General features: G+C 47.3%; 2 protein-coding genes across 2 annotated transcripts in view; both read right to left on the bottom strand.

The window, feature by feature from the left end:
• The window catches only part of ttc39b (tetratricopeptide repeat domain 39B), a gene marked incomplete in the record, with an annotated part of 55,591 nt that extends 49,669 nt beyond the window's left edge, over positions 1-5,922 (bottom strand). Inside the window, 1 exon segment of the mRNA XM_029754668.1 lies at positions 4,737-5,922. Within this exon segment, the coding sequence (XP_029610528.1) occupies positions 4,737-4,781 (45 nt within the window).
• Positions 5,923-14,118: 8,196 nt separating this feature from the next.
• The window catches only part of psip1b (PC4 and SFRS1 interacting protein 1b), a 37,846-nt gene continuing 27,437 nt past the window's right edge, over positions 14,119-24,527 (bottom strand). The window contains exons 10-15 of the mRNA XM_029754909.1: positions 23,151-23,389; positions 22,369-22,508; positions 21,453-22,323; positions 21,173-21,311; positions 20,892-20,993; positions 14,119-16,048 (exon numbers count right to left, since the gene is read on the bottom strand). Of these exons, the coding sequence (XP_029610769.1) occupies positions 15,692-16,048; positions 20,892-20,993; positions 21,173-21,311; positions 21,453-22,323; positions 22,369-22,508; positions 23,151-23,389 (1,848 nt within the window). The 3' untranslated portion in view covers positions 14,119-15,691. The remainder of the gene's footprint in view (positions 16,049-20,891; positions 20,994-21,172; positions 21,312-21,452; positions 22,324-22,368; positions 22,509-23,150; positions 23,390-24,527) is intronic.

The following is a 24,527-nucleotide window of genomic DNA, read 5'->3' as shown; positions in this document are numbered from 1 at the left end:
ACACACACACACAGAATACACACACACCACAGCAGACACACACACCACAGCAGACACACACACACACACACCACAGCAGACACACACACACACCACAGCAGACACACACACACACACACCACAGCAGACACACACCACAGCAGACACACACACACACACACACACCACAGCAGAGACACACACACACACACACACCACAGCAGAGACACACACACACACACACACCACAGCAGAGACACACACACACACACCACAGCAGAGACACACACACACACACCACAGCAGACACACACACACACACACACACACCACAGCAGAGACACACACACACACACCACAGCAGAGACACACACACACACACCACAGCAGACACACACACACACACCACAGCAGACACACACACACACCACAGCAGACACACACACACACACACACACACACCACAGCAGACACACACACACACACCACAGCAGAGACACACACACACACACCACAGCAGACACACACACACACACACACACACCACAGCAGAGACACACACACACACACCACAGCAGAGACACACACACACACCACAGCAGAGACACACACACACACACCCACAGCAGAGACACACACACACACCACAGCAGAGACACACACACACACCACAGCAGAGACACACACACACACACCACAGCAGAGACACACACACACACACCACAGCAGAGACACACACACACACCACACCCAACAGCAGAGACACACACACACACACACACCACAGCAGAGACACACACACACACCAAGCACGAGACACACACACACACACACACCACAGCAGAGACACACACACACACACACCACAGCAGAGACACACACACACACACACCACAGCAGAGACACACACACACACACACCACAGCAGAGACACACACACACACACACCACAGCAGAGACACACACACACACACCACAGCAGAGACACACACACACACACCACAGCAGAGACACACACACACACACCACAGCAGAGACACACACACACACACCACAGCAGAGACACACACACACACACACCACAGCAGAGACACACACACACACACACCACAGCAGAGACACACACACACACACCACAGCAGAGACACACACACCACAGCAGAGACACACACACCACAGCAGAGACACACACACACACACACACCACAGCAGAGACACACACACACACACCACAGCAGAGACACACACACACACACACCACAGCAGAGACACACACACACACCACAGCAGAGACACACACACACACCACAGCAGAGACACACACACCAGCTGATTTGTTCCACCACAGGTAATGGAACACTCCTAACTAATTGATGAGGATTGACGCTGGAGGCTAGTGGTGTGTGTGTCTGTGTGTGTGTGTGTGTGTGTGTGTGTGTGTGTGTGTGTGTGTGTGTGTGTGTACAAAGTCCAAAGTACAGTGTGTTTGTGTTTCCAGTCCCTATTCAAATGGCGCCTAACTTATCAGTCTGTCACTATCACTTTATGTCCACCAATGAGTGTGTCAATAACATACTGATGACTGACTACTGATGACTGACTACTGATGACTGACTACTAACTACTGATGACCGACTACTGACTACTGATGACCGACTACTGACTACTGATGACCGACTACTGACGACTGACTACTAACTACTGATGACCGACCACTAACTACTGATGACCGACTAACTACTGATGACTGACTAACTACTGATGACTAACTACTGATGACTGACTAACTACTGATGACTGACTAACTACTGATGACTGACTACTAATGACTGACTACTAATGACTACTGATGACTGACTACTGATGACTGACTACTAACTACTGATGACTGACTACTGATGACTGACTACTAACTACTGATGACTGACTACTGATGACTGACTACTGATGACTGACTACTGATGACTGACTACTGACTACTGATGACTGACTACTAACTACTGACTACTGACTACTGATGACTGACTACTGACGACTGACTACTGACGACTGACTACTGATGACTGACTACTGATGACTGACTACTAACTAACTATTGATGACTGACTACTAACTACTGATGACTGACTACTGATGACTGACTACTGACTGACTACTGACAACTGACTACTGATGCCTGACTACTGATGACTGATGACTGACTACTGACTACTTATGACTGACTACTAACTACTGATGACTGACTACTGACTACTAACTACTGATGACTGACTACTGACAACTGACGACTGACTACTGATGACTGACTACTAATGACTGACTACTAATGACTGACTACAAATGACTGACTACAAATGACTGACTACTAATGACTGACTACTGATGACTGACTACTGATGACTGACTACTGATGACTGACTACTGATGACTGACTACTAATGACTGACTACTGATGACTGACTACTGATGACTGACTACTAATGACTGACTACTGATGACTGACTACTGACTACTAATGACTGACTACTAATGACTGACTACTGACTACTGATGACTGACTACTGATGACTGACTACTAATGACTGACTACTGATGACTGACTACTGACTACTAATGACTGACTACTTATGACTGACTACTAACTACTGATGACTGACTACTGACTACTAACTACTGATGACTGACTACTGACAACTGACGACTGACTACTGATGACTGACTACTAATGACTGACTACTAATGACTGACTACAAATGACTGACTACTAATGACTGACTACTGATGACTGACTACTGATGACTGACTACTGATGACTGACTACTGATGACTGACTACTAATGACTGACTACTGATGACTGACTACTGATGACTGACTACTGATGACTGACTACTAATGACTGACTACTGATGACTGACTACTGACTACTAATGACTGACTACTAATGACTGACTACTGACTACTGATGACTGACTACTGATGACTGACTACTGATGACTGACTACTGATGACTGACTACTAATGACTGACTACTGATGACTGACTACTGATGACTGACTACTAATGACTGACTACTGATGACTGACTACTGATGACTGACTACTGATGACTGACTACTGATGACTGACTACTGATGACTGACTACTGATGACTGACTACTGATGACTGACTACTGATGACTGACTACTGATGACTGACTACTGATGACTGACTACCTCTTCCCATACTGTATTTATTTTGCTCCTTTGCACCCCATTATCTACTTTGCACTTTCTTCCACTACAAATCTACCATTCCAGTGTTTTACTTGCTATATTGTATTTACTTTGCCACCATGGCCTTTTTGCCTTTACCTCCCTTATCTCACCTCATTTGCTCACATTGTATATAGACTTATTTATCTACTGTATTATTGACTGTATGTTTGTTTATTACATGTGTAACTCTGTGTTGTTGTATGTTGTCGAACTGCTTTGCTTTATCTTGGCCAGGTCGCAGTTGTAAATGAGAACTTGTTCTCAACTAGCCTACCTGGTTAAATAAAGGTGAAATAAATTAAAAAATAAAATAAAATGTAGCGAGTTCAGAACTTAACTTATAGAGCCAAGTGACTTCAGAACTGCCTGGAACTTCCCAAAATAACCCACTGCTACGGGGCATTTAGTCTCACAGTCCAGCCATCTGGTCTGGTCTGGTCTGGTCTGGTCTGTCTGTCTGTCTGTCTGCCTGCCTGTCTGTCTGCCTGTCTGCCTGTCTGCCTGCCTGTCTGCCTGTCTGCCTGTCTGTCTGTCTGCCTGCCTGTCTGCCTGCCTGTCTGTCTGCCTGTCTGTCTGTCTGTCTGCCTGTCTGTCTGTCTGCCTGCCTGCCTGCCTGCCTGCCTGCCTGTCTGTCTGTCTGCCTGCCTGTCTGTCTGCCTGCCTGCCTGTCTGCCTGCCTGTCTGCCTGTTGAAAAACGTGAGCCACGTCACAAAGGCTCTACCGGGATATTTAAGCGATCTGCAGTTTTTACTGCTACTGGCTGCAGGACAAACATGCATTTAATACATGCAATTATGTAGGCGACTTATCGGGGCTCCCGAGTGGCGCTGCATCTCAGTGCTAGCAGGCGTCGCTACCAGACACCCTGGTTCGAATCCAGGCTGTATCACAACCGTCCGTGATTGGGAGTCCCATAGGGCGTCGCACAATTGGCCCAGTGTCGCCCGGGTTTGTCCGTCATTGTAAATAAGAATTTGTTCTATAACTGACTTATCTATTAGGCCCAAGACAGACACACAGAATGTCAAGGACAGAGCGGTAAGGAAGTAGTCTGTCTGTAAGAAACAGTAGTCTATTGTGATAACTTAATGAAGGGTGTAAACTTAATTGTAACTCTGATACAATAGACTATTTATTTTCTAACTAGATAATTTACTTCCAGGACATGTCCACAGCAACCGTTACGGTCATATAACGTAATCTCCCGCGAGGTAACTATGCAACACACTATGCAACACGGTGTAATAGGATAGCCCGTGTCCAAATAAACGCTTTGGGTGTGAGAAATGCGCTTTACAAATTAAATGCAATATTATTATTATTAAAATTAGGTTACACAACTAGTCAACAAAATAAATAACCTTTTGTAGCCTACTTCCGTCTTGAACAATAATGAGAACCAAGAGAAATGCAGGCGAGAACACGGCCGTAGTTTAACATACATCATTATCATCATTATCAGAGTATCATAACCCATGTCACATTCCCTCCTCTTCCTCACCTCGTCGTCGGCGTTATTCCCAGGTCCATTCCCGACGTGGGCCATGGTTAGCTGGGGAGAAGGCGAGCGGCAAAGCCACTAAAGGACTGGAACTGTTAACAAAGTTAGGGGTTTAACAAAAGACTAGTTAATCATTAGGTCCGAAAATTATTTCGTTTTAGTCCAGCTCTCTCTCTCTGTGGTGAGTGTCTCCGTCTCTGTTCAGACAGAAAATCCAGTTGGAGTGTTTTTTCCTGGACGGTTCGGTGTTTAGCCAGCTGCTGCTTTCCTCCCACCTTCCTTTAACGGGATACACACTCCCAAGGAACGGTCAACACCGGTCCGCCTTCCGCCAACACAATAGAAAAACCTTTTCCACCGGGCCAGCCCAGTCCATCCTGACTACACAGCCTTCCTCCGGTCAATCACGGAAACAACGAGAGTCTTCTCCAGGTGTCACGTCAGCAGTCAAGAAACTGAAACAGGATATAAAGCAGCGCGCAACCGGCCGTTGAGATATCAACAACCCCGGTAAAACGCCGGTATTAAACCTATTTCTAGCAATCCGCGCTTTATTCACTCTCTGCTACATATAGACTAGTCTAGTAGAGAATTCATTTATATATGTAAATCTGTCCTTCTCATTTGAACGTTTATTCAGCCTAGACAAAAATAGGCCCAGAGAGAACAGTCTCGCCTATAGACTATAGTAATCTTTGTCGTGGCCCGGTTACGTGCTTCTGGGTTGTGATGTTCTAGTGTCGAATCAACTGTAGACTTTGGAAGCGATCATTTCATTTTAATAATAATATGACTCGAGTCCAAAACAAGCGACGCACCACGACGCGCATGTGGATCTGCTGTGCCTTTATTTATTTGTTTTACGCAGAAGTGGGGGTGGCCTGGGTATCAATTCAGATGAAAAGTCACGCACAAAATCATATTTTATAAATGCCAGTTAATTATGATCCATAATAAAAAAATACAGGTCCTAGGATAAGAAGCGGGTTTACAGTCCTTATTCCATCGGTGCCTGAATGATAGCCTATGGGTGTTGTTGTACCCTAATAAGTAATGAAAAATTGAGAAAAAAAATGTACCGGATTAATATTGGTATTTTCACTGTGTGCGCACTGCGCGGAAAATTGTTCTTGCTATGTGGCAAATATAAATCGCTCCTCCCCTCTCACTAGTCAGTGGTCCTCTTCACACGCACCACCCAAAAACAGCCACTAGAGAGAGGCAAGGCGCTCTCACTTCCTCTAAGCACCTGGAGAGAGACAGAGAGGGAGAACGATCTCATCCTGGAATATACAAGGTCTGAGGTCATCTGCCTTTGGTAGGTTTCTAAACTACTTTATACACTACTAAAGCGCAGGAACCCAGACTTAAATCAAAGAAATGGGAAAATACAGACATTGTCATCCTACAAGAAACATGGTATAGAGAAGACGGACCCACTGGTTGTCCTCTAGGTTACAGAGAGCTGGTAGTCCCATCCACCACACTACCAGGTGGTATAGAGGAGATGGACCCACTGGTTGCCCTCTAGGTTACAGAGAGCTGGTAGTCCCATCCACCACACTACCAGGTGGTATAGAGGAGACGGACCCACTGGTTGCCCTCTAGGTTATAGAGAGCTGGTAGTCCCATCCACCACACTACCAGGTGGTATAGAGGAGATGGACCCACTGGTTGTCCTCTAGGTTACAGAGAGCTGGTAGTCCCATCCACCACACTACCAGGTGGTATAGAGGAGATGGACCCACTGGTTGCCCTCTAGGTTACAGAGAGCTGGTAGTCCCATCCACCACACTACCAGGTGGGTGGTATAGAGGAGATGGACCCACTGGTTGTCCTCTAGGTTACAGAGAGCTGGTAGTCCCATCCACCACACTACCAGGTGGTATAGAGGAGACGGACCCACTGGTTGTCCTCTAGGTTACAGAGAGCTGGTAGTCCCATCCACCACACTACCAGGTGGTATAGAGGAGATGGACCCACTGGTTGTCCTCTAGGTTACAGAGAGCTGGTAGTCCCATCCACCACACTACCAGGTGGGTGGTATAGAGGAGATGGACCCACTGGTTGTCCTCTAGGTTACAGAGAGCTGGTAGTCCCATCCACCAAACTACCAGGTGGTATAGAGGAGACGGACCCACTGGTTGTCTTCTAGGTTACAGAGAGCTGGTAGTCCCATCCACCACACTACCAGGTGGGTGGTATAGAGGAGACGGACCCACTGGTTGTCCTCTAGGTTACAGAGAGCTGGTAGTCCCATCCACCACACTACCAGGTGGTATAGAGGAGATGGACCCACTGGTTTCCCTCTAGGTTACAGAGAGCTGGTAGTCCCATCCACCACACTACCAGGTGGTATAGAGGAGACGGACCCACTGGTTGCCCTCTAGGTTACAGAGAGCTGGTAGTCCCATCCACCACACTACCAGGTGGTATAGAGGAGACGGACCCACTGGTTGCCCTCTAGGTTACAGAGAGCTGGTAGTCCCATCCACCACACTACCAGGTGGTATAGAGGAGACGGACCCACTGGTTGTCCTCTAGGTTACAGAGAGCTGGTAGTCCCATCCACCACACTACCAGGTGGTATAGAGGAGATGGACCCACTGGTTGCCCTCTAGGTTACAGAGAGCTGGTAGTCCCATCCACCACACTACCAGGTGGTATAGAGGAGACGGACCCACTGGTTGTCCTCTAGGTTACAGAGAGCTGGTAGTCCCATCCACCACACTACCAGGTGGTATAGAGGAGACGGACCCACTGGTTGCCCTCTAGGTTACAGAGAGCTGGTAGTCCCATCCACCACACTACCAGGTGGTATAGAGGAGACGGACCCACTGGTTGTCCTCTAGGTTACAGAGAGCTGGTAGTCCCATCCACCACACTACCAGGTGGGTGGTATAGAGGAGACGGACCCACTGGTTGTCCTCTAGGTTACAGAGAGCTGGTAGTCCCATCCACCACACTACCAGGTGGGTGGTATAGAGGAGACGGACCCACTGGTTGCCCTCTAGGTTACAGAGAGCTGGTAGTCCCATCCACCACACTACCAGGTGGGTGGTATAGAGGAGATGGACCCACTGGTTGCCCTCTAGGTTACAGAGAGCTGGTAGTCCCATCCACCACACTACCAGGTGGGTGGTATAGAGGAGACGGACCCACTGGTTGTCCTCTAGGTTACAGAGAGCTGGTAGTCCCATCCACCACACTACCAGGTGGTATAGAGGAGATGGACCCACTGGTTGCCCTCTAGGTTACAGAGAGCTGGTAGTCCCATCCACCACACTACCAGGTGGTATAGAGGAGACGGACCCACTGGTTGTCCTCTAGGTTACAGAGAGCTGGTAGTCCCATCCACCACACTACCAGGTGGTATAGAGGAGATGGACCCACTGGTTGTCCTCTAGGTTACAGAGAGCTGGTAGTCCCATCCACCAAACTACCAGGTGGTATAGAGGAGATGGACCCACTGGTTGTCCTCTAGGTTACAGAGAGCTGGTAGTCCCATCCACCACACTACCAGGTGGGTGGTATAGAGGAGACGGACCCACTGGTTGTCCTCTAGGTTACAGAGAGCTGGTAGTCCCATCCACCACACTACCAGGTGGTATAGAGGAGATGGACCCACTGGTTGTCCTCTAGGTTACAGAGAGCTGGTAGTCCCATCCACCAAACTACCAGGTGGTATAGAGGAGATGGACCCACTGGTTACCCTCTAGGTTACAGAGAGCTGGTAGTCCCATCCACCAAACTACCAGGTGGTATAGAGGAGACGGACCCACTGTTTGCCCTCTAGGTTACAGAGAGCTGGTAGTCCCATCCACCACACTACCAGGTGGGTGGTATAGAGGAGATGGACCCACTGGTTGCCCTCTAGGTTACAGAGAGCTGGTAGTCCCATCCACCACACTACCAGGTGGTATAGAGGAGATGGACCCACTGGTTGTCCTCTAGGTTACAGAGAGCTGGTAGTCCCATCCACCACACTACCAGGTGGGTGGTATAGAGGAGATGGACCCACTGGTTGCCCTCTAGGTTACAGAGAGCTGGTAGTCCCATCCACCACACTACCAGGTGGTATAGAGGAGACGGACCCACTGGTTGTCCTCTAGGTTACAGAGAGCTGGTAGTCCCATCCACCACACTACCAGGTGGTATAGAGGAGATGGACCCACTGGTTGCCCTCTAGGTTACAGAGAGCTGGTAGTCCCATCCACCACACTACCAGGTGGTATAGAGGAGACGGACCCACTGGTTGTCCTCTAGGTTACAGAGAGCTGGTAGTCCCATCCACCACACTACCAGGTGGTATAGAGGAGACGGACCCACTGTTTGCCCTCTAGGTTACAGAGAGCTGGTAGTCCCATCCACCACACTACCAGGTGGTATAGAGGAGATGGACCCACTGGTTGTCCTCTAGGTTACAGAGAGCTGGTAGTCCCATCCACCACACTACCAGGTGGTATAGAGGAGATGGACCCACTGGTTGTCCTCTAGGTTACAGAGAGCTGGTAGTCCCATCCACCACACTACCAGGTGGTATAGAGGAGATGGACCCACTGGTTGTCCTCTAGGTTACAGAGAGCTGGTAGTCCCATCCACCAAACTACCAGGTGGTATAGAGGAGACGGACCCACTGTTTGCCCTCTAGGTTATAGAGAGCTGGTAGTCCCATCCACCAAACTACCAGGTGGTATAGAGGAGACGGACCCACTGTTTGCCCTCTAGGTTACAGAGAGCTGGTAGTCCCATCCACCACACTACCAGGTGGGTGGTATAGAGGAGATGGATCCACTGTTTGCCCTCTAGGTTACAGAGAGCTGGTAGTCCCATCCACCACACTACCAGGTGGGTGGTATAGAGGAGATGGATCCACTGGTTGCCCTCTAGGTTACAAAGAGCTGGTAGTCCCATCCACCACACTACCAGGTGGTATAGAGGAGATGGACCCACTGGTTGCCCTCTAGGTTACAGAGAGCTGGTAGTCCCATCCACCACACTACCAGGTGGTATAGAGGAGATGGACCCACTGGTTGTCCTCTAGGTTACAGAGAGCTGGTAGTCCCATCCACCACACTACCAGGTGGTATAGAGGAGATGGACCCACTGGTTGTCCTCTAGGTTACAGAGAGCTGGTAGTCCCATCCACCACACTACCAGGTGGTATAGAGGAGATGGACCCACTGGTTACCCTCTAGGTTACAGAGAGCTGGTAGTCCCATCCACCACACTACCAGGTGGGTGGTATAGAGGAGATGGACCCACTGGTTGTCCTCTAGGTTACAGAGAGCTGGTAGTCCCATCCACCAAACTACCAGGTGTGAAACAGGGAAGAGACTCAGTGGGTATGCTAATCTGGTATAGAGCAGACCTTACCCACTCTATTAAATTAATCAAAATAGGAACATTATACATTTGGCTAGAATTTAATAAGGATTTTCTCAACAGAGAAAAATGTCCTCCTGTGTACTACCCATGTCCTCCCAATAGAATCCCCCATACTTTAATGACGACAGCTTCTCCATCCTAGAGGGGGAAATCAACCATTTCCAGGCCCAGGGACATGTACTAGTCTGTGGCGACCTAAATGCCAGAACTGGACAAGAACCTGACACCCTCAGCACACAGGGGGACAAACACCTACCTGGAGGTGACAGCATTCCCTCCCCCATATGCCCCCCTAGACACAACTATGACAACATAACCAACAAAAATGGGTCACAACTCCTGCAGCTCTGTCGGACGCTGGGTCTGTATATAGTCAATGGTAGGCGTCGAGGGGACTCCTATGGTAGGTACACCTATAGCTCATCTCTTGGCAGTAGTACTGTAGACTACTTTATCACTGACCTCATACGACAGACCACGTATTCACCCTGCACACCCTAATTCACAAACAACACAAAACAAAACAAAACCAAAGTCTTCTCATGCTTTGTTGATTTCAAAAAAGCTTTTGACTCAATTTTGACGAGGGTTCTAGAACAGTCTGCAGCACTCTAGAACCTGAAGTCAAATGTCTCCTGTTTGCTGATGATCTGGTGCTTCTGTCCCCAACCAAGGAGGTCCTACAGCAGCACCTAGATCTGTCCCCAACCAAGGAGGGCCTACAGCAGCACCTAGATCTGTCCCCAACCAAGGAGGGCCTACAGCAGCACCTAGATCTGTCCCCAACCAAGGAGGGCCTACAGCAGCACCTAGATCTGTCCCCAACCAAGGAGGGCCTACAGCAGCACCTAGATCTGTCCCCAACCAAGGAGGGCCTACAGCAGCACCTAGATCTGTCCCCAACCAAGGAGGGCCTACAGCAGCACCTAGATCTGTCCCCAACCAAGGAGGGCCTACAGCAGCACCTAGATCTGTCCCCAACCAAGGAGGGCCTACAGCAGCACCTAGATCTGTCCCCAACCAAGGAGGGCCTACAGCAGCACCTAGATCTGTCCCCAAACCAAGGAGGGCCTACAGCAGCACCTAGATCTGTCCCCAACCAAGGAGGGCCTACAGCAGCACCTAGATCTTCTGCACAGATTTGGGCCCTGACAGTTAATCTACCTTAGCCTAAACATCAACGCCACAGGTAACTTCCACAAAGCTGTGAACGATCTGAGAGACAAGGCAAGAAGGACCTTCTACGCCATCAAAATTAACATTTACAGCCTACCGAGTGGCACAGTGGTCTAAGGCAGTGCATCGCAGTGCTAGCTGTGCCACTAGAGATTCTGGGTTCGAGTCCAGACTCTGTCGCAGCTGGCCGCGACCGGGAGACCCATGGGGTGGCGCACAATCGGCCCAGCGTTGGCCGGCAGGGATGTTCATCTCGCTCTAGCGACTCCTGTGGCGGGCCGGGCCGGGGGCAATGCATGCTGACACAGTCACCAGGTGTACGGTGTTTCCTCCGACATGCTGGTGCAGCTGGCTTCCTGGTTGGATGTGCATTGTGTCAAGAAGCAGTCTTGTTGGTTGGGTTGTGTTTCGGAGGATGCACGGCTCTCGACCTTCATCTCTCCCCAGTCCGTACAGGAGTTACAGCGATGGAACAAGACTGTAACTACCAATTGGATACAATGAAATTGGGTAAAACAGTATTTTAAAAAAGGAACATAAAATTCGACATACCAATTAGGATCTGGCTAAAAATACTTGAATCAGTTACATAATCCATTGTCCTTTGTGGTTGTGAGGTCTGGGGTCCGCTCACCAACCAAGAATTCACAAAATGGGACAAAACACCAAATTGAGACTGCATGAAGAATTCTGCAAAAACATCCTCTGGGTAAAACACCAAATAATGCATGCTGTTCATAATTAGGACAATTCCCACTAATGATTAAAATCCAGAAAATAGCAATTCAATTCTACAACCTGCTATAACTGGATTCAACAAAGCCTTCACCTACAAAGAGATGAACCTGGAGAAGAGTCCCCACAGAGCCCCAGGACAGCAACACAATTAAACCCAACCAAATCATGAGAAAACAAAAAGATAATTACTTGACACATTGGAAAGAATTAACAAAAAACAGAGCAAACTAGAATGCTATTTGGCCCTAAACAGAGAGAACACAGTGGCAGAATACCTGACCACTGTGACTGACCCAAACTTAAGCAAATCTTTGACTATGTACAGACTCAGTGAGCATAGCCTTGCTATTGAGAAAGGCCGCCTTAGGCAGACCTGGCTCTCAAGAGAAGACAGGCTATGTGCACACTGCCCACAAAATGAGGTGGAAACTGAGCTGCACTTCCTAACCTCCTGCCAAATGTAGGACCATATTAGAGACACATATTTCCCTCAGATTACACAGATACACAAAGAATGAAAGTGAAAGTAAAATACCACAGTTAAGTGAAATACCACAGTGTGCCATCACAGCAGCAAGATGTGTGACCTGTTTTTTAGAAACGTTTTAACCGAATCGACGTAATGAATACACACCGGATCCCACCGAGAGATAACCAACAGTCACAGTGTAGTCGGAATGCGCTCTTTAGGTGTCCGTCAACGCGTTGCGTTCAGAGCGCACACCTTAACTCTCTATCTCAGGAGATGGGTTTGCTCCTCACAACGGATGTTATTAAAGCACCCAAACTAACCGGTTAACATTGACTAGCTACTTCCAGACACGATTAGGCTGTTTTCCTGTTATCCAAAGCGTTCGGTTACACCGGACATACTTTAACCGGTGTTGAGTGTTTGTAATTCATCGGTTATTCCGCGCCCCGGTGCACTCAGACGAGAGGGCTCTGAAATCGGGAGAGGGAATTTTACCAATGTACGCTTATATAAACCATTTAGTTTGTTGTATGATGTATAATTCATTCTCGCATCTGTGCTCTCTCTCTCTAACCTTTTTCCCCTTTCGCTTGTGAACTTCTGTGCAAAATACAACAACTGCCTGGGGACCAGCTGTGTGGTTGGGTTTTTGTGGGTTTTCACACTTTATGTAGGTGTCATAACCAGCCATAAAATAATGTAAATGTGTCACAACAGGTCTAACTAGGTGTCATGACAGTGTTATGGCAATATAACAGGTTATGACCGTGTCATAACGTACTATGACGCTGGGTGTCAAGTGTTACCCACTTTTTATTAAATTGACTTTTTCCCCAGTTGCTTTGGCATATTAACATCTGTTTCACATGCTAATCGTTTAGCGCGAACAAGATCTGCCATAGGTTACCTAGCATCTCATCGGGTAGTCTGTCTCGACTGCATCAAATGTATGTTAAGCTAGTCACCTACAGTAGCCAGCTCGGTAGCTAATTTAGCAAGTCTAATTCAGTCCATTTTGCTGTGCTTCTCATCCTTGTCTATAACAACTCCATTCGTATTCCCGAGTGGCGCAGCGGTCTAAAAACACTGCATCTCAGTGCTAGAGGCTTTCCTGGTTCGAATCCAGGCTGTATCACAACCAGCTGTGATTGGGAGTCCCATAGGGCGGCACACAATTGGCGTCCGGGTTTGTCCGGTGTAGGCCGTCATTGTAAATAAGAATTTGTTCTTAACTAACTCGCCTAGTTAAAACAAAGGTAACATATTAAAACAGCCAATGTCGTTTTAATTCCATGTTGTATTGATTAGAAATGTCCCGCTCCACACCGCGCCGCTTCAGACGCTGTTTCCGCTTCGACTGACCGACAACAAGCTACAGGTGTTTAACGGGTGTAGGCTACTTATTGGCCACCCTTATAAAAACTGTCCTAAAATGTCAAATGTAAATGTTATGTAGAAATGTCACACAATTGTATTACATTTTTATTTTTTTAGACAAAAGCATTTTTCATTGAAATAGGCCTATTTGTATTCCTTAAATTAAAAAAAACGCTAGCAAGTTATAGATTACTAAACGTCTGTCCCGAAAACACACAAGAAACCATCTGATTCTCATCTTATGCAGAACGGTTTATTGATGACAGTGTAACCTGAATTAATACTCATTAATAACGTGACAGAACGGTTTATTGATGACAGTGTAACCTGAATTAATACTCATTAATAACGTGACAGAACGGTTTATTGATGACAGTGTAACCTGAATTAATACTCATTAATAACGTGACAGAACGGTTTATTGATGACAGTGTAACCTGAATTAATACTCATTAATAACGTGACAGAACGGTTTATTGATGACAGTGTAACCTGAATTAATGCTAACTTTTATACCAGTAAAATGACAACTGTAAAACATATCTAAAAGTGTAGCAATCTACTCCACAGTGTCAAACCAAAGTGTTTGTTTCACCCCTTTAAAAACCATTCACAGAACAGTACAACTCCTGTCTGTGTCTCTCTGTCTCTGTGTGTGTGTGTGAAAACAAGTATCACTGCAGTTAAATCAAGGGGGGTTAAAATATAATGCTGTCTGTCCTGGAATGAATCAGCCAGACTTTTTAAACAGAGTACTCACAGGCAACGCTGATTTACTGACTATAGTGGAATATCTCGTTGACAATGTAGTCTTTGCTTCAATTTCTCTGGACATTCCTTCCGGTGCTTCAATTCAACATGGCAGCTTGTGCGCTACTTGCTCTCTGGGGGGGTTGGTTTACAACCATGAGCAGTGATGGCTATTGAACGGGAGATACCTGAAGGGTAATATTACCTGTCTGAAGCAGATCTGGTTCAGACAACTAGCCAAACTAGCCATCTGGCTAAAGCAATAATCCAATGTGGTAACTAGGCTACGTATTGCAGGAAAAGAATACGAGCAAAAGTAGAATCCAGGCTAAGTAGAATGAAGTCTACACATCACCGTTAAAACTATACAACAACATGAAGTATAGTATTTAAGAGAACATACAAGGTATAAAAAAAACAATGACAACCATCAGGAAAGTATTTAAGAGAACATACAAGGTATAAAAAATAATAAAAAATAAAAACCATCAGGAAAGTAAAAACATTTGTAGACTGAACTATTCTCTGGTTTCTATTAGTAGGGCTTCTTTATTAAAAGCATCAGAGGAAAACTTCTCCTCTAAATCCTCAGGGAAAGGAGAGAGACTTAAGACACTCCACAGGTCAGTCTGTCTTTAAGAAAACACCCGAGCCCTATTCACTACAAGACTTAACAACCTGAACTTGTCAAAGAAAAAACAAACACTCGTTGTCCTTTTCCATTGCAAAACGTCTGCAATGTTTTTTTTTAAACGGTGTGCACCAATGAATATGGGTGAGGAGGTTTTCCAAATACTCTTGAGTGGACAAGGAAGGGTTAAGAAACAACATAACCCCAGTTGGACAGTTGGTATGTTCCGTGTTCACCCCCCTCTGATTCTGAGTTGGTATGTTCCATTGTTCTGTCCCCACCAGGAACAGATCTAGAATCAGTTTCCCTCCCCAAATATTTAACCTTCAACCATTAGTGGTAGAAAATTGTAACCTGCACCAAGATCAGAGTCTAAGGGCAACTTCACCCTGCTCGGTTCTCCCAGCGGAGCTCAGGATGATTCTATTGTAGTTCGGAGCTTCCATCCTCCGGCAGCCCCTCCTCCGGCAGCCCCTCCTCTGGCAGCCCCTCTTCCTTCTTCTCAGTCGCGACGACTCCCTTCTCTCCTCCCCTTCTCTCTTCCAGTTGACTCATTCTCCTGCGAACCTCCTGCAGCACCTCCCCTCTCCTCTTCTGTTTCTCCCTCCATCTCTCCACCCTCTCCTCCTCCTCTCTCTCTTTCTCCTCCAGGAGCGAGCGGAGGAACTCGGGGCTGATGACGTTATCCTTGTCGTTAACCAATAGGAACGCGTTCTTGAAGCGGTTGTAGAGCATCGACGCCTTGTCCATCACGTCCTGGTTACTGCGGAAACGACGCATCTGGGAAGCACAGTTGTGGTTAGGTGTGTGTACGTGGTAAAGGAGTGAAGTGTGTGTGTGTGTGTAGTTATTGTCTGCATGTCAGGTGTGTGTGTAGTTATTGGATGTAAAGTACCAGTCAAAAGTTTGGACACACCTACTCATTCCAGGGTTTTTCTTTATTTTTACTATTTTCTACATTGTAGAATAATAGTGAAGACATAAAAACTATGAAATAACACATATGGAATCATGTAGTAACCAAAAAAAAGTGTTAAACAAATCAAAATATATTTGAGATTCTTCAAAGTAGCCACCCTTTGCCTTGATGACAGATTTGCACACTCTTGGCATTCTCTCAACCAGCTTCATGAGGAATGCTTTTCCAACAGTCTTGAAGGAGGTCCCACATATGCTGAGCACTTGTTGGCTGCTTTTCCTTCACTCTGCAGTTCAACTCATCCCAAACCATCTCATTGGGTTGATGTTGGGTGATTGTGGAGGCCAGGTCATCTGATGCAGCACTCCATTACTTCTTGGTCAAGTAGCCCTTACACAGTCAGGAGGTGTGTTGGGTAATTGTCATGTTGAAAAACAAATGATTGTCCCACTAAGCGCTAATCAGATGGGATGGCATATCGCTGCAGAATGCTGTGGTAGCCATGCTAGTTAAGTGTGCCTTAAATTCTAAATAAATCACACAGTGTCACCAGCAGACAGAACGGTTTATTGATCGATTCAGCAAAGCACCATCACACCTCCTCCTCCATGCTTCACGGTGGGAACCACACACGTGGAGATCATTCATTCACCTACTCTGCATCTCACAAAGACACAGTGGTTGGAACCAAAAATCACAAATTTGGACTAATCAGACCAAAAGGACAGCTTTCCACCGGTCTAATATCCACCTGCATTCCAGGTGACCACCTCATGAAGCTGGTTGAGAGAATGCCAAGTGTGCAAAGCTGTCATCAAGGCAAAGGGTGGCTACATTGAAGAATCTAAAATATAAAATATATTAAGATTTGTTTAACACTTATTTGGTTACTACATGATTCTATATGTGTTATTTAATAGTGTTGACGTCTTCACTATTATTCTACAATGTAGAAAATAGTAAAAATAAAGAAAAACCCTGGAATGAGTAGGTGTGTCCAAACATTTGCCTGGTACTATATACATATATTTCAGCTGTGTGTGGTTCGGAAAGTATTCAGACCCCTTGACTTTTTCAACATTTTGTTAAGTTCTAACCTTATTCCAAAATTGATTACTTAAAACATTTCCCTCAATCTACACACAATACTCCATAATGACAAAGCGAAAACAGGTTTAGACATTTTTGAAAATGTATTAAAAGTAAAAAAACAGATACCTTATTTCCGTAAGTATTCAGACTCTTTGCTATGAGACTTGAAATTGAGCTCATGTGGATCATGTTTCCATTGATCATCCTTGAGATGTTTCTACAATTTGATTAGAGTCCACCTGTGGTAAACTCAATTGATTGGACATGATTTGGAAAGGCACACACCTGTCTATATAAGGTCCCACAGTTGACAGAGCATGTCAGAGCAAAAACCAAGCCATCAGGTCGAAGGAATTATCTGTAGAGCTCCGAGACAGGATTGTGTTGATGCACAGATCTGGGGAAGGGTACCAAAACATTTCTGCAGCATTGAAGGTCCCCAAGGACACAGTGGCCTCCATCATTCTTAAATGGAAGAAGTTTGGAACCACCAAGGCTCTTTCTAGATCTGGCCACCCGGCCAAACTGAGAAATCAGTTTCGTCCTCTGACAAATCAATTGTAAATTTCGGTGTTCCTCAAGGTTCCGTTCTAGGACCACTATTGTTTTCACTATATATTTTACCTCTTGGGGATGTCATTCGAAAACATAATGTTAAATTTCACTGCTATGCGGACGACACACAGCTGTACATTTCAATGAAACATGGTGAAGCCCCAAAATTGCTCTCGCTAGAAGCCTGTGTTTCAGACATAAGGAAGTGGATGGCTGCAAATTTTCTACTTTTAAACTCGGACAAAACAGAGATGCTTGTCCTAGGTCCCAAGAAACAAAGAGATCTTCTGTTGAATCTGACAATTAATCTGGATGGTTGTACAGTCGTCTCAAATAAAACTGTGAAGGACCTCGGCGTTACTCTGGACCCTGATCTCTCTTTTGAAGAACATATCAAGACTGCTTCAAGGACAGCTTTTTTCCATCTACGTAACATTGCAAAAATCAGAAACTTTCTGTCCAAAAATGACGCAGAAAAATTAATCCATGCTTTTGTTACTTCTAGGCTCGACTACTGCAATGCTCTACTTTCCGGCTACCCGGATAAAGCACTAAACAAACTTCAGTTAGTGCTAAATACGGCTGCTAGAATCCTGACTAGAACCAAAAAATTTGATCATATTACTCCAGTGCTAGCTTCCCTACACTGGCTTCCTGTTAAGGCAAGGGCTGATTTCAAGGTTTTACTGCTAACCTACAAAGCATTACATGGGCTTGCTCCTACCTATCTTTCCGATTTGGTCCTGCCGTACATACCTACACGTACGCTACGGTCACAAGACGCAGGCCTCCTAATTGTCCCTAGAATTTCTAAGCAAACGACTGGAGGTAGGGCTTTCTCCTATAGAGCTCCATTTTTATGGAATGGTCTGCCTACCCATGTGAGAGACGCAGACTCAGTCTCAACCTTTAAGTCTTTACTGAAGACTTATCTCTTCAGTAGGTCCTATGATTAAGTATAGTCTGGCCCAGGAGTGTGAAGGTGAACGGAAAGGCTGGAGCAACGAACCGCCCTTGCTGTCTCTGCCTTGTCGGTTCCCCTCTTCCCACTGGGATTCTCTGCCTCTAACCCTTTTACAGGGGCTGAGTCACTGACTTACTGGTGTTCTTCCATGCCGTCCATGGGAGGGGTGCGTCACTTGAGTAGGTTGAGCCACTGACGTGGTCTTCCTGTCTGGGTTGGCGCCCCCCCCCTTGGGTTGTGCCGTGGCGGACATCTTTGTGGGCTATACTCGGCCTTGTCTTCGGACGGTAAGTTGGTGGTTGTAGATATCCCTCTAGTGGTGTGGGGGCTGTGCTTTGGCAAAGTGGGTGGGGTTATATCATGCCTGTTTGGCCCTGTCCGGGGGTATCATCGGATGGGGCCACAGTGTCTTCTGATCCCTCCTGTCTCAGCCTCCAGTATTTATGCTGCAGTAGTTTGTGTCGGGGGGCTAGGGTCAGTCTGTTACATCTGGAGTATTCTCTTGTCTTATCCGGTGTCCTGTGTGAATGTAAATATGCTCTCTCTAATTCTCTCTTTCTTTCTTTCTTTCTTTCTCTCGGAGGACCTGAGCCCTAGGACCATGCCTCAGGACTACCTGGCATGATGACTCCTTGCTGTCCCCAGTCCACCTGGCCATGCTGCTGCTCCAGTTTCAACTGTTCTGCCTGCGGCTACGGAACCCTGACCTGTTCACCGGACGTGCTTGTTGCACCCTCGACAATTACTATGATTATTATTATTTGACCATGCTGGTCATTTACGAACATTTTAACATCTTGACCATGTTCTGTTATAATATCCACCCGGCACAGCCAGAAGAGGACTGGCCACCCCTCATAGCCTGGTTCCTCTCTAGGTTTCTTCCTAGGTTTTTGGCCTTTCTCAGGAGTTTTTCCTAGGGAGTTTTTCCCAGCCACCGTGCTTCTTTCACATGCATTGCTTGCTGTTTGGGGTTTTAGGCTGGGTTTCTGTACAGCACTTTGAGATTTCAGCTGATGTACGAAGGGCTATATAAATAAATTTGATTTGAAGGGCCTTGGTCAGGGAGGTGACCAAGAACCAGATGGTCACTCTGACAGAGCTCTAGTGTTCCTCTGTGGAGATGGGAGAACCATCCAGAAGGACAACCATCTCTGCAGCACTCCACCAATCAGGCCTTTATGGTAGAGTGGCCAGACGGAAGCCACTCCTCAGTAAAAGGCACATGACAGCCCGCTTGGACTTTGCCAAAAGGCACCTAAAGACTCTCAGAACATGAGAAACAAGATTCTCTGGTCTGATGAAACCAATATTTAACGCTTTGGCCTGAATGCCAAGCGTCATGTCTGGAAAAATCCTGGCACCATCACTACAGTGAAGCATGGTGGTGGCAGCATCATGCTGTGGGGATGTTTTTCAGCGGCAGGGACTGAGAGACTAGTCAGAATCCATGAAAAGAGCAAAGTTCTGAGAGATCCTTGATGAAAACCTGCTTCAGAGCTCTCTGGACCTCAAACTGGGTAGAAGGTTCACCTTCCAACAGGACAACGACACTAAGCACACAGCCAAATCAATGCAGGAGTGGCTTCGGGACAAGTCTCTGAATGTCCTTGAGTGGCCCAGTCAGAGCCCGGACTTGAACCTGATCGAACATCTCTGGAGAGACCTGAAAATAGCTGTGCAGCGATGCTCCACATCCAACCTGACAGAGCACGAGAGGATCTGCAGAGAATAATGGTAGAAACTCCCCAAATACAGGTGTACCAAGCTTGTAGCGTCACACCCAAGAAGACTCGAGGCTGTAATCGCTGCTAAAGGTGCTTCAACAAAGTACTGAGTAAAGGGTCTGAATACTTATATCAATGTGATATTGCAGTTTTGAATTTGCAAACATTTCTAAAAACACATTTTTTGCTTTTTCATTATGGGGTATTGTGTTTAGATTGATGAGGAACATGATTTATTTAATCAATTTTAGAATAAGGCTGTAACTTAACAAAATGTGGGAAAAGTAAAGGGGTCTGAATACTTAATGAAAGCTCTGTAAGTCAGGTGTGTGTGTGGTTATTGGGTGTGTGTGGTAGCAGTCATACCTTTCTGAGAGTAGTGATGAGTTCACTGTGTCTCTGGACGTGTTGTGATGTTACATAGACCATACTGAGTTGGTCCAACGCTGTCAGACACTTACTAATGTCCTGAGAGACAGACAGAGACAGAGAGAGAGACAGAGAGAGACACAGAGACAGACAGAGAGACGTTATATAGACCATAGTGAGTTGGTCCAGGACTATCAGACACTTACTATTGTCCTGATGAATTGGGGGGGGGGGGGGTAAACGGGTACATTTCTCAAACAGCCCAAAGGGTGACTCACAGGGTTGTCCGTCTTCAGAGAGATGCGTATGTCTCCGTGTATACGGTGGAGGGTGGAGTCCGTCAGAGTGAAAGATTCTTTAGCGGAATGTAGTTTAGACACACTGTCTGTTATCTGGCCGTCGCCTAGTACACCTCTCCTGGTACAGACAAGACAACCAATGGTTAGTTATGATCACCGACATAGACAGGCAAGCAGACAGGTACAGGTACAGGACAGACAGACAGGTACAGGACAGACAGACAGGTAGGACAGACAGGTTATTCGTTCCTGTACTCACTGAGGTGATTTAGGCTCCTCCTCCTGTCGTCTCTCTACCTTTTCTGTCGATTCAGCCTTCGTAGCCTCCGACCGGGTCGATTCAGCCTTCGTAGCCTCCGACCGGGTCGATTCAGGCTTCGTAGCCTCCGACCGGGTCGATTCAGGCTTCGTAGCCTCCGACCGGGTCGATTCAGGCTTCGTAGCCTCCGACCGGGTCGATTCAGGCTTCTTAGCCTCCGACCGGGTCGATTCAGGCTTCTTAGCCTCCGACCGGGTCGATTCAGACTTCTTAGCCTCCGACCGGGTCGATTCAGACTTCTTAGCCTCCGACCGGGTCGATTCAGACGACTTAGCCTCCGACCGGGTCGATTCAGACTTCTTAGCCTCCGACCGGGTCGATTCAGACTTCTTAGCCTCCGACCGGGTCGATTCAGACTTCTTAGCCTCCGACCGGGTCGATTCAGACTTCTTAGCCTCCGACCGGGTCGATTCAGACTTCTTAGCCTCCGACCGGGTCGATTCAGACTTCTTAGCCTCCGACCGGGTCGATTCAGACTTCTTAGCCTCCGACCGGGTCGATTCAGACTTCTTAGCCTCCGACCGGGTCGATTCAGACTTCTTAGCCTCCGACCGGGTCGATTCAGACTTCTTAGCCTCCGCTGATTTCTTGCGCTCCACTTTCTTCTCCATCTTTTGTTCTGGTTTCTTACATTCAGTTTTTTTGCCTTCCAATTTTTTGACTTCCGTTTTCGTACTTTCCACCTTCTCATCTGTTGTCTTGCCGCCTGTTGTCTTGCAGCCTGTTGTCTTGCTCTCCGTTGTCTTGCCGCCTGTTGTCTTGCTCTCCGTTGTCTTGCAGCCTGTTGTCTTGCTCTCCGTTGTCTTGCCGCCTGTTGTCTTGCCGCCTGTTGTCTTGCCGCCTGTTGTCTTGCCGCCTGTTGTCTTGCTCTCCGTTGTCTTGCAGCCTGTTGTCTTGCCGCCTGTTGTCTTGCTCTCCGTTGTCTTGCCGCCTGTTTTTCTGTCCCGTTTCTGCCCACCTGTCTTTCTACTCTTCTTCCCTCCAGCACCATTTTTCCTGATGAAAAAAAAAGTAGATTATTTCAGAGTAGTGTATGTGTGTGTGTCTGCTCAGAGCAGTGTAGGGTAGTGTGTGTGTGTGTGTCTGCTCAGAGCAGTGTAGGGCAGTGTGTGTGTGTGTGTGTGTGTGTCTGCTCAGAGCAGTGTAGGGCAGTGTGTGTGTGTGTGTGTGTGTGTCTGCTCAGAGCAGTGTAGGGCAGTGTGTGTGTGTGTGTGTGTCTGCTCAGAGCAGTGTAGGGCAGTGTGTGTGTGTGTGTGTCTGCTCAGAGCAGTGTAGGGCAGTGTGTGTGTGTGTGTGTGTGTCTGCTCAGAGCAGTGTAGGGCAGTGTGTGTGTGTGTGTGTGTCTGCTCAGAGCAGTGTAGGGCAGTGTGTGTGTGTGTCTGCTCAGAGCAGTGTAGGGCAGTGTGTGTGTGTGTGTGTGTCTGCTCAGAGCAGTGTAGGGCAGTGTGTGTGTGTGTGTGTGTGTGCTCAGAGCAGTGTAGGGCAGTGTGTGTGTGTGTGTGTGTGCTCAGAGCAGTGTAGGGCAGTGTGTGTGTGTGTCTGCTCAGAGCAGTGTAGGGCAGTGTGTGTGTGTGTGTGTGTGTGTGTGCTCAGAGCAGTGTAGGGCTGTGTGTGTGTATTCATGAGGTGTGTGCTCACGGTGTCCGTGTAGGTTTAAGGCTCTGTCTTCTCAGGCCCTTCCTTCTAGTGAGAAGTCCTTGTAGAGACTTCAGGACACTCTCTCTCCTGGCCGCAAGACGCCGCCGCCGCTGCACACACACACACACACACACACACACACACACACACACACACACACACACACACACCGTAAGTACACACACGGACGGGCACACGTCCACACAGGAATAGAAACAGGATGTGATTTCACTAACAGGATATTACATCACCATCAATCTTCACCACTAGTATTGGACAGTAGGCCTGGTCTGCATTTCAAACGACACCCTATATAGTTAAAAGTAGGGATATATAAAGAACTAGTGTTGCACTGATCTTTGAGACACATTTTTAACTATATAGGGTGTCGTTTGAAGTGCCGACCAGGCCAACTGTCCAATACTAGTGGTGAAGATTGATGGTGATGTAATATCCTGTTAGTTAAATCACATCCTGTTTGTATTCCTATACCCAAACGTCTGTACTTGGACACTAGAACATGAAAAACGGTTCGGTACTAGATTTTGTGTTACTTTCGGTACTTCTGCCAAATGTGTATCAAAGATCAAGCCTGTCTATTAGCGTAGCCAACCTCTTATAGCCTGCACCCTGCCTGCTCCACTATCTCACTGCTAGCCTGGGAGTCTGGGCTGCACCACTAACTCACTGCTAGCCTGGGAGTCTGGGCTGCATCATGTTAGCTCCACTAACTCACTGCTAGCCTGGGAGTCTGGGCTGCACCACTAACTCACTGCTAGCCTGGGAGTCTGGGCTGCATCATGTTAGCTCCACTAACTCACTGCTAGCCTGGGAGTCTGGGCTGCACCACTAACTCACTGCTGGCCTGGGAGTCTGGGCTGCACCACTAACTCACTGATAGTCTCGGAGTCTGGGCTGCACCCTGTCTGCTCCACTATCTCACTGCTAGCCTGGGAGTCTGGGCTGCACCACTAACTCACTGCTAGCCTGGGAGTCTGGGCTGCACCACTAACTCACTGCTAGCCTGGGAGTCTGGGCTGCATCCTGTTAGCACCACTAACTCACTGCTAGTCTGGGAGTCTGGGCTGCATCATGTTAGCTCCACTAGCTCACTGCTAGCCTGGGAGTCTGGGCTGCATCATGTTAGCTCCACTAACTCACTGCTAGCCTGTACTGGGAGTCTGGGCTGCATCATGTTAGCTCCACTAACTCACTGCTAGCCTGTACTGGGAGTCTGGGCTGCATCATGTTAGCTCCACTAACTCACTGCTAGCCTGTACTGGGAGTCTGGGCTGATCATGTTAGCTCCACTAACTCACTGCTAGCCTGGGAGTCTGGGCTGCATCATGTTAGCTCCACTAACTCACTGCTAGCCTG

Source organism: Salmo trutta, chromosome 5, assembly GCF_901001165.1.
Source record: "Salmo trutta chromosome 5, fSalTru1.1, whole genome shotgun sequence".
Taxonomy (NCBI): Eukaryota; Metazoa; Chordata; class Actinopteri; order Salmoniformes; family Salmonidae; genus Salmo; species Salmo trutta.
Note: the sequence above shows the minus strand (reverse complement) of the source record. Positions and strands in the feature narration are given on the sequence as shown.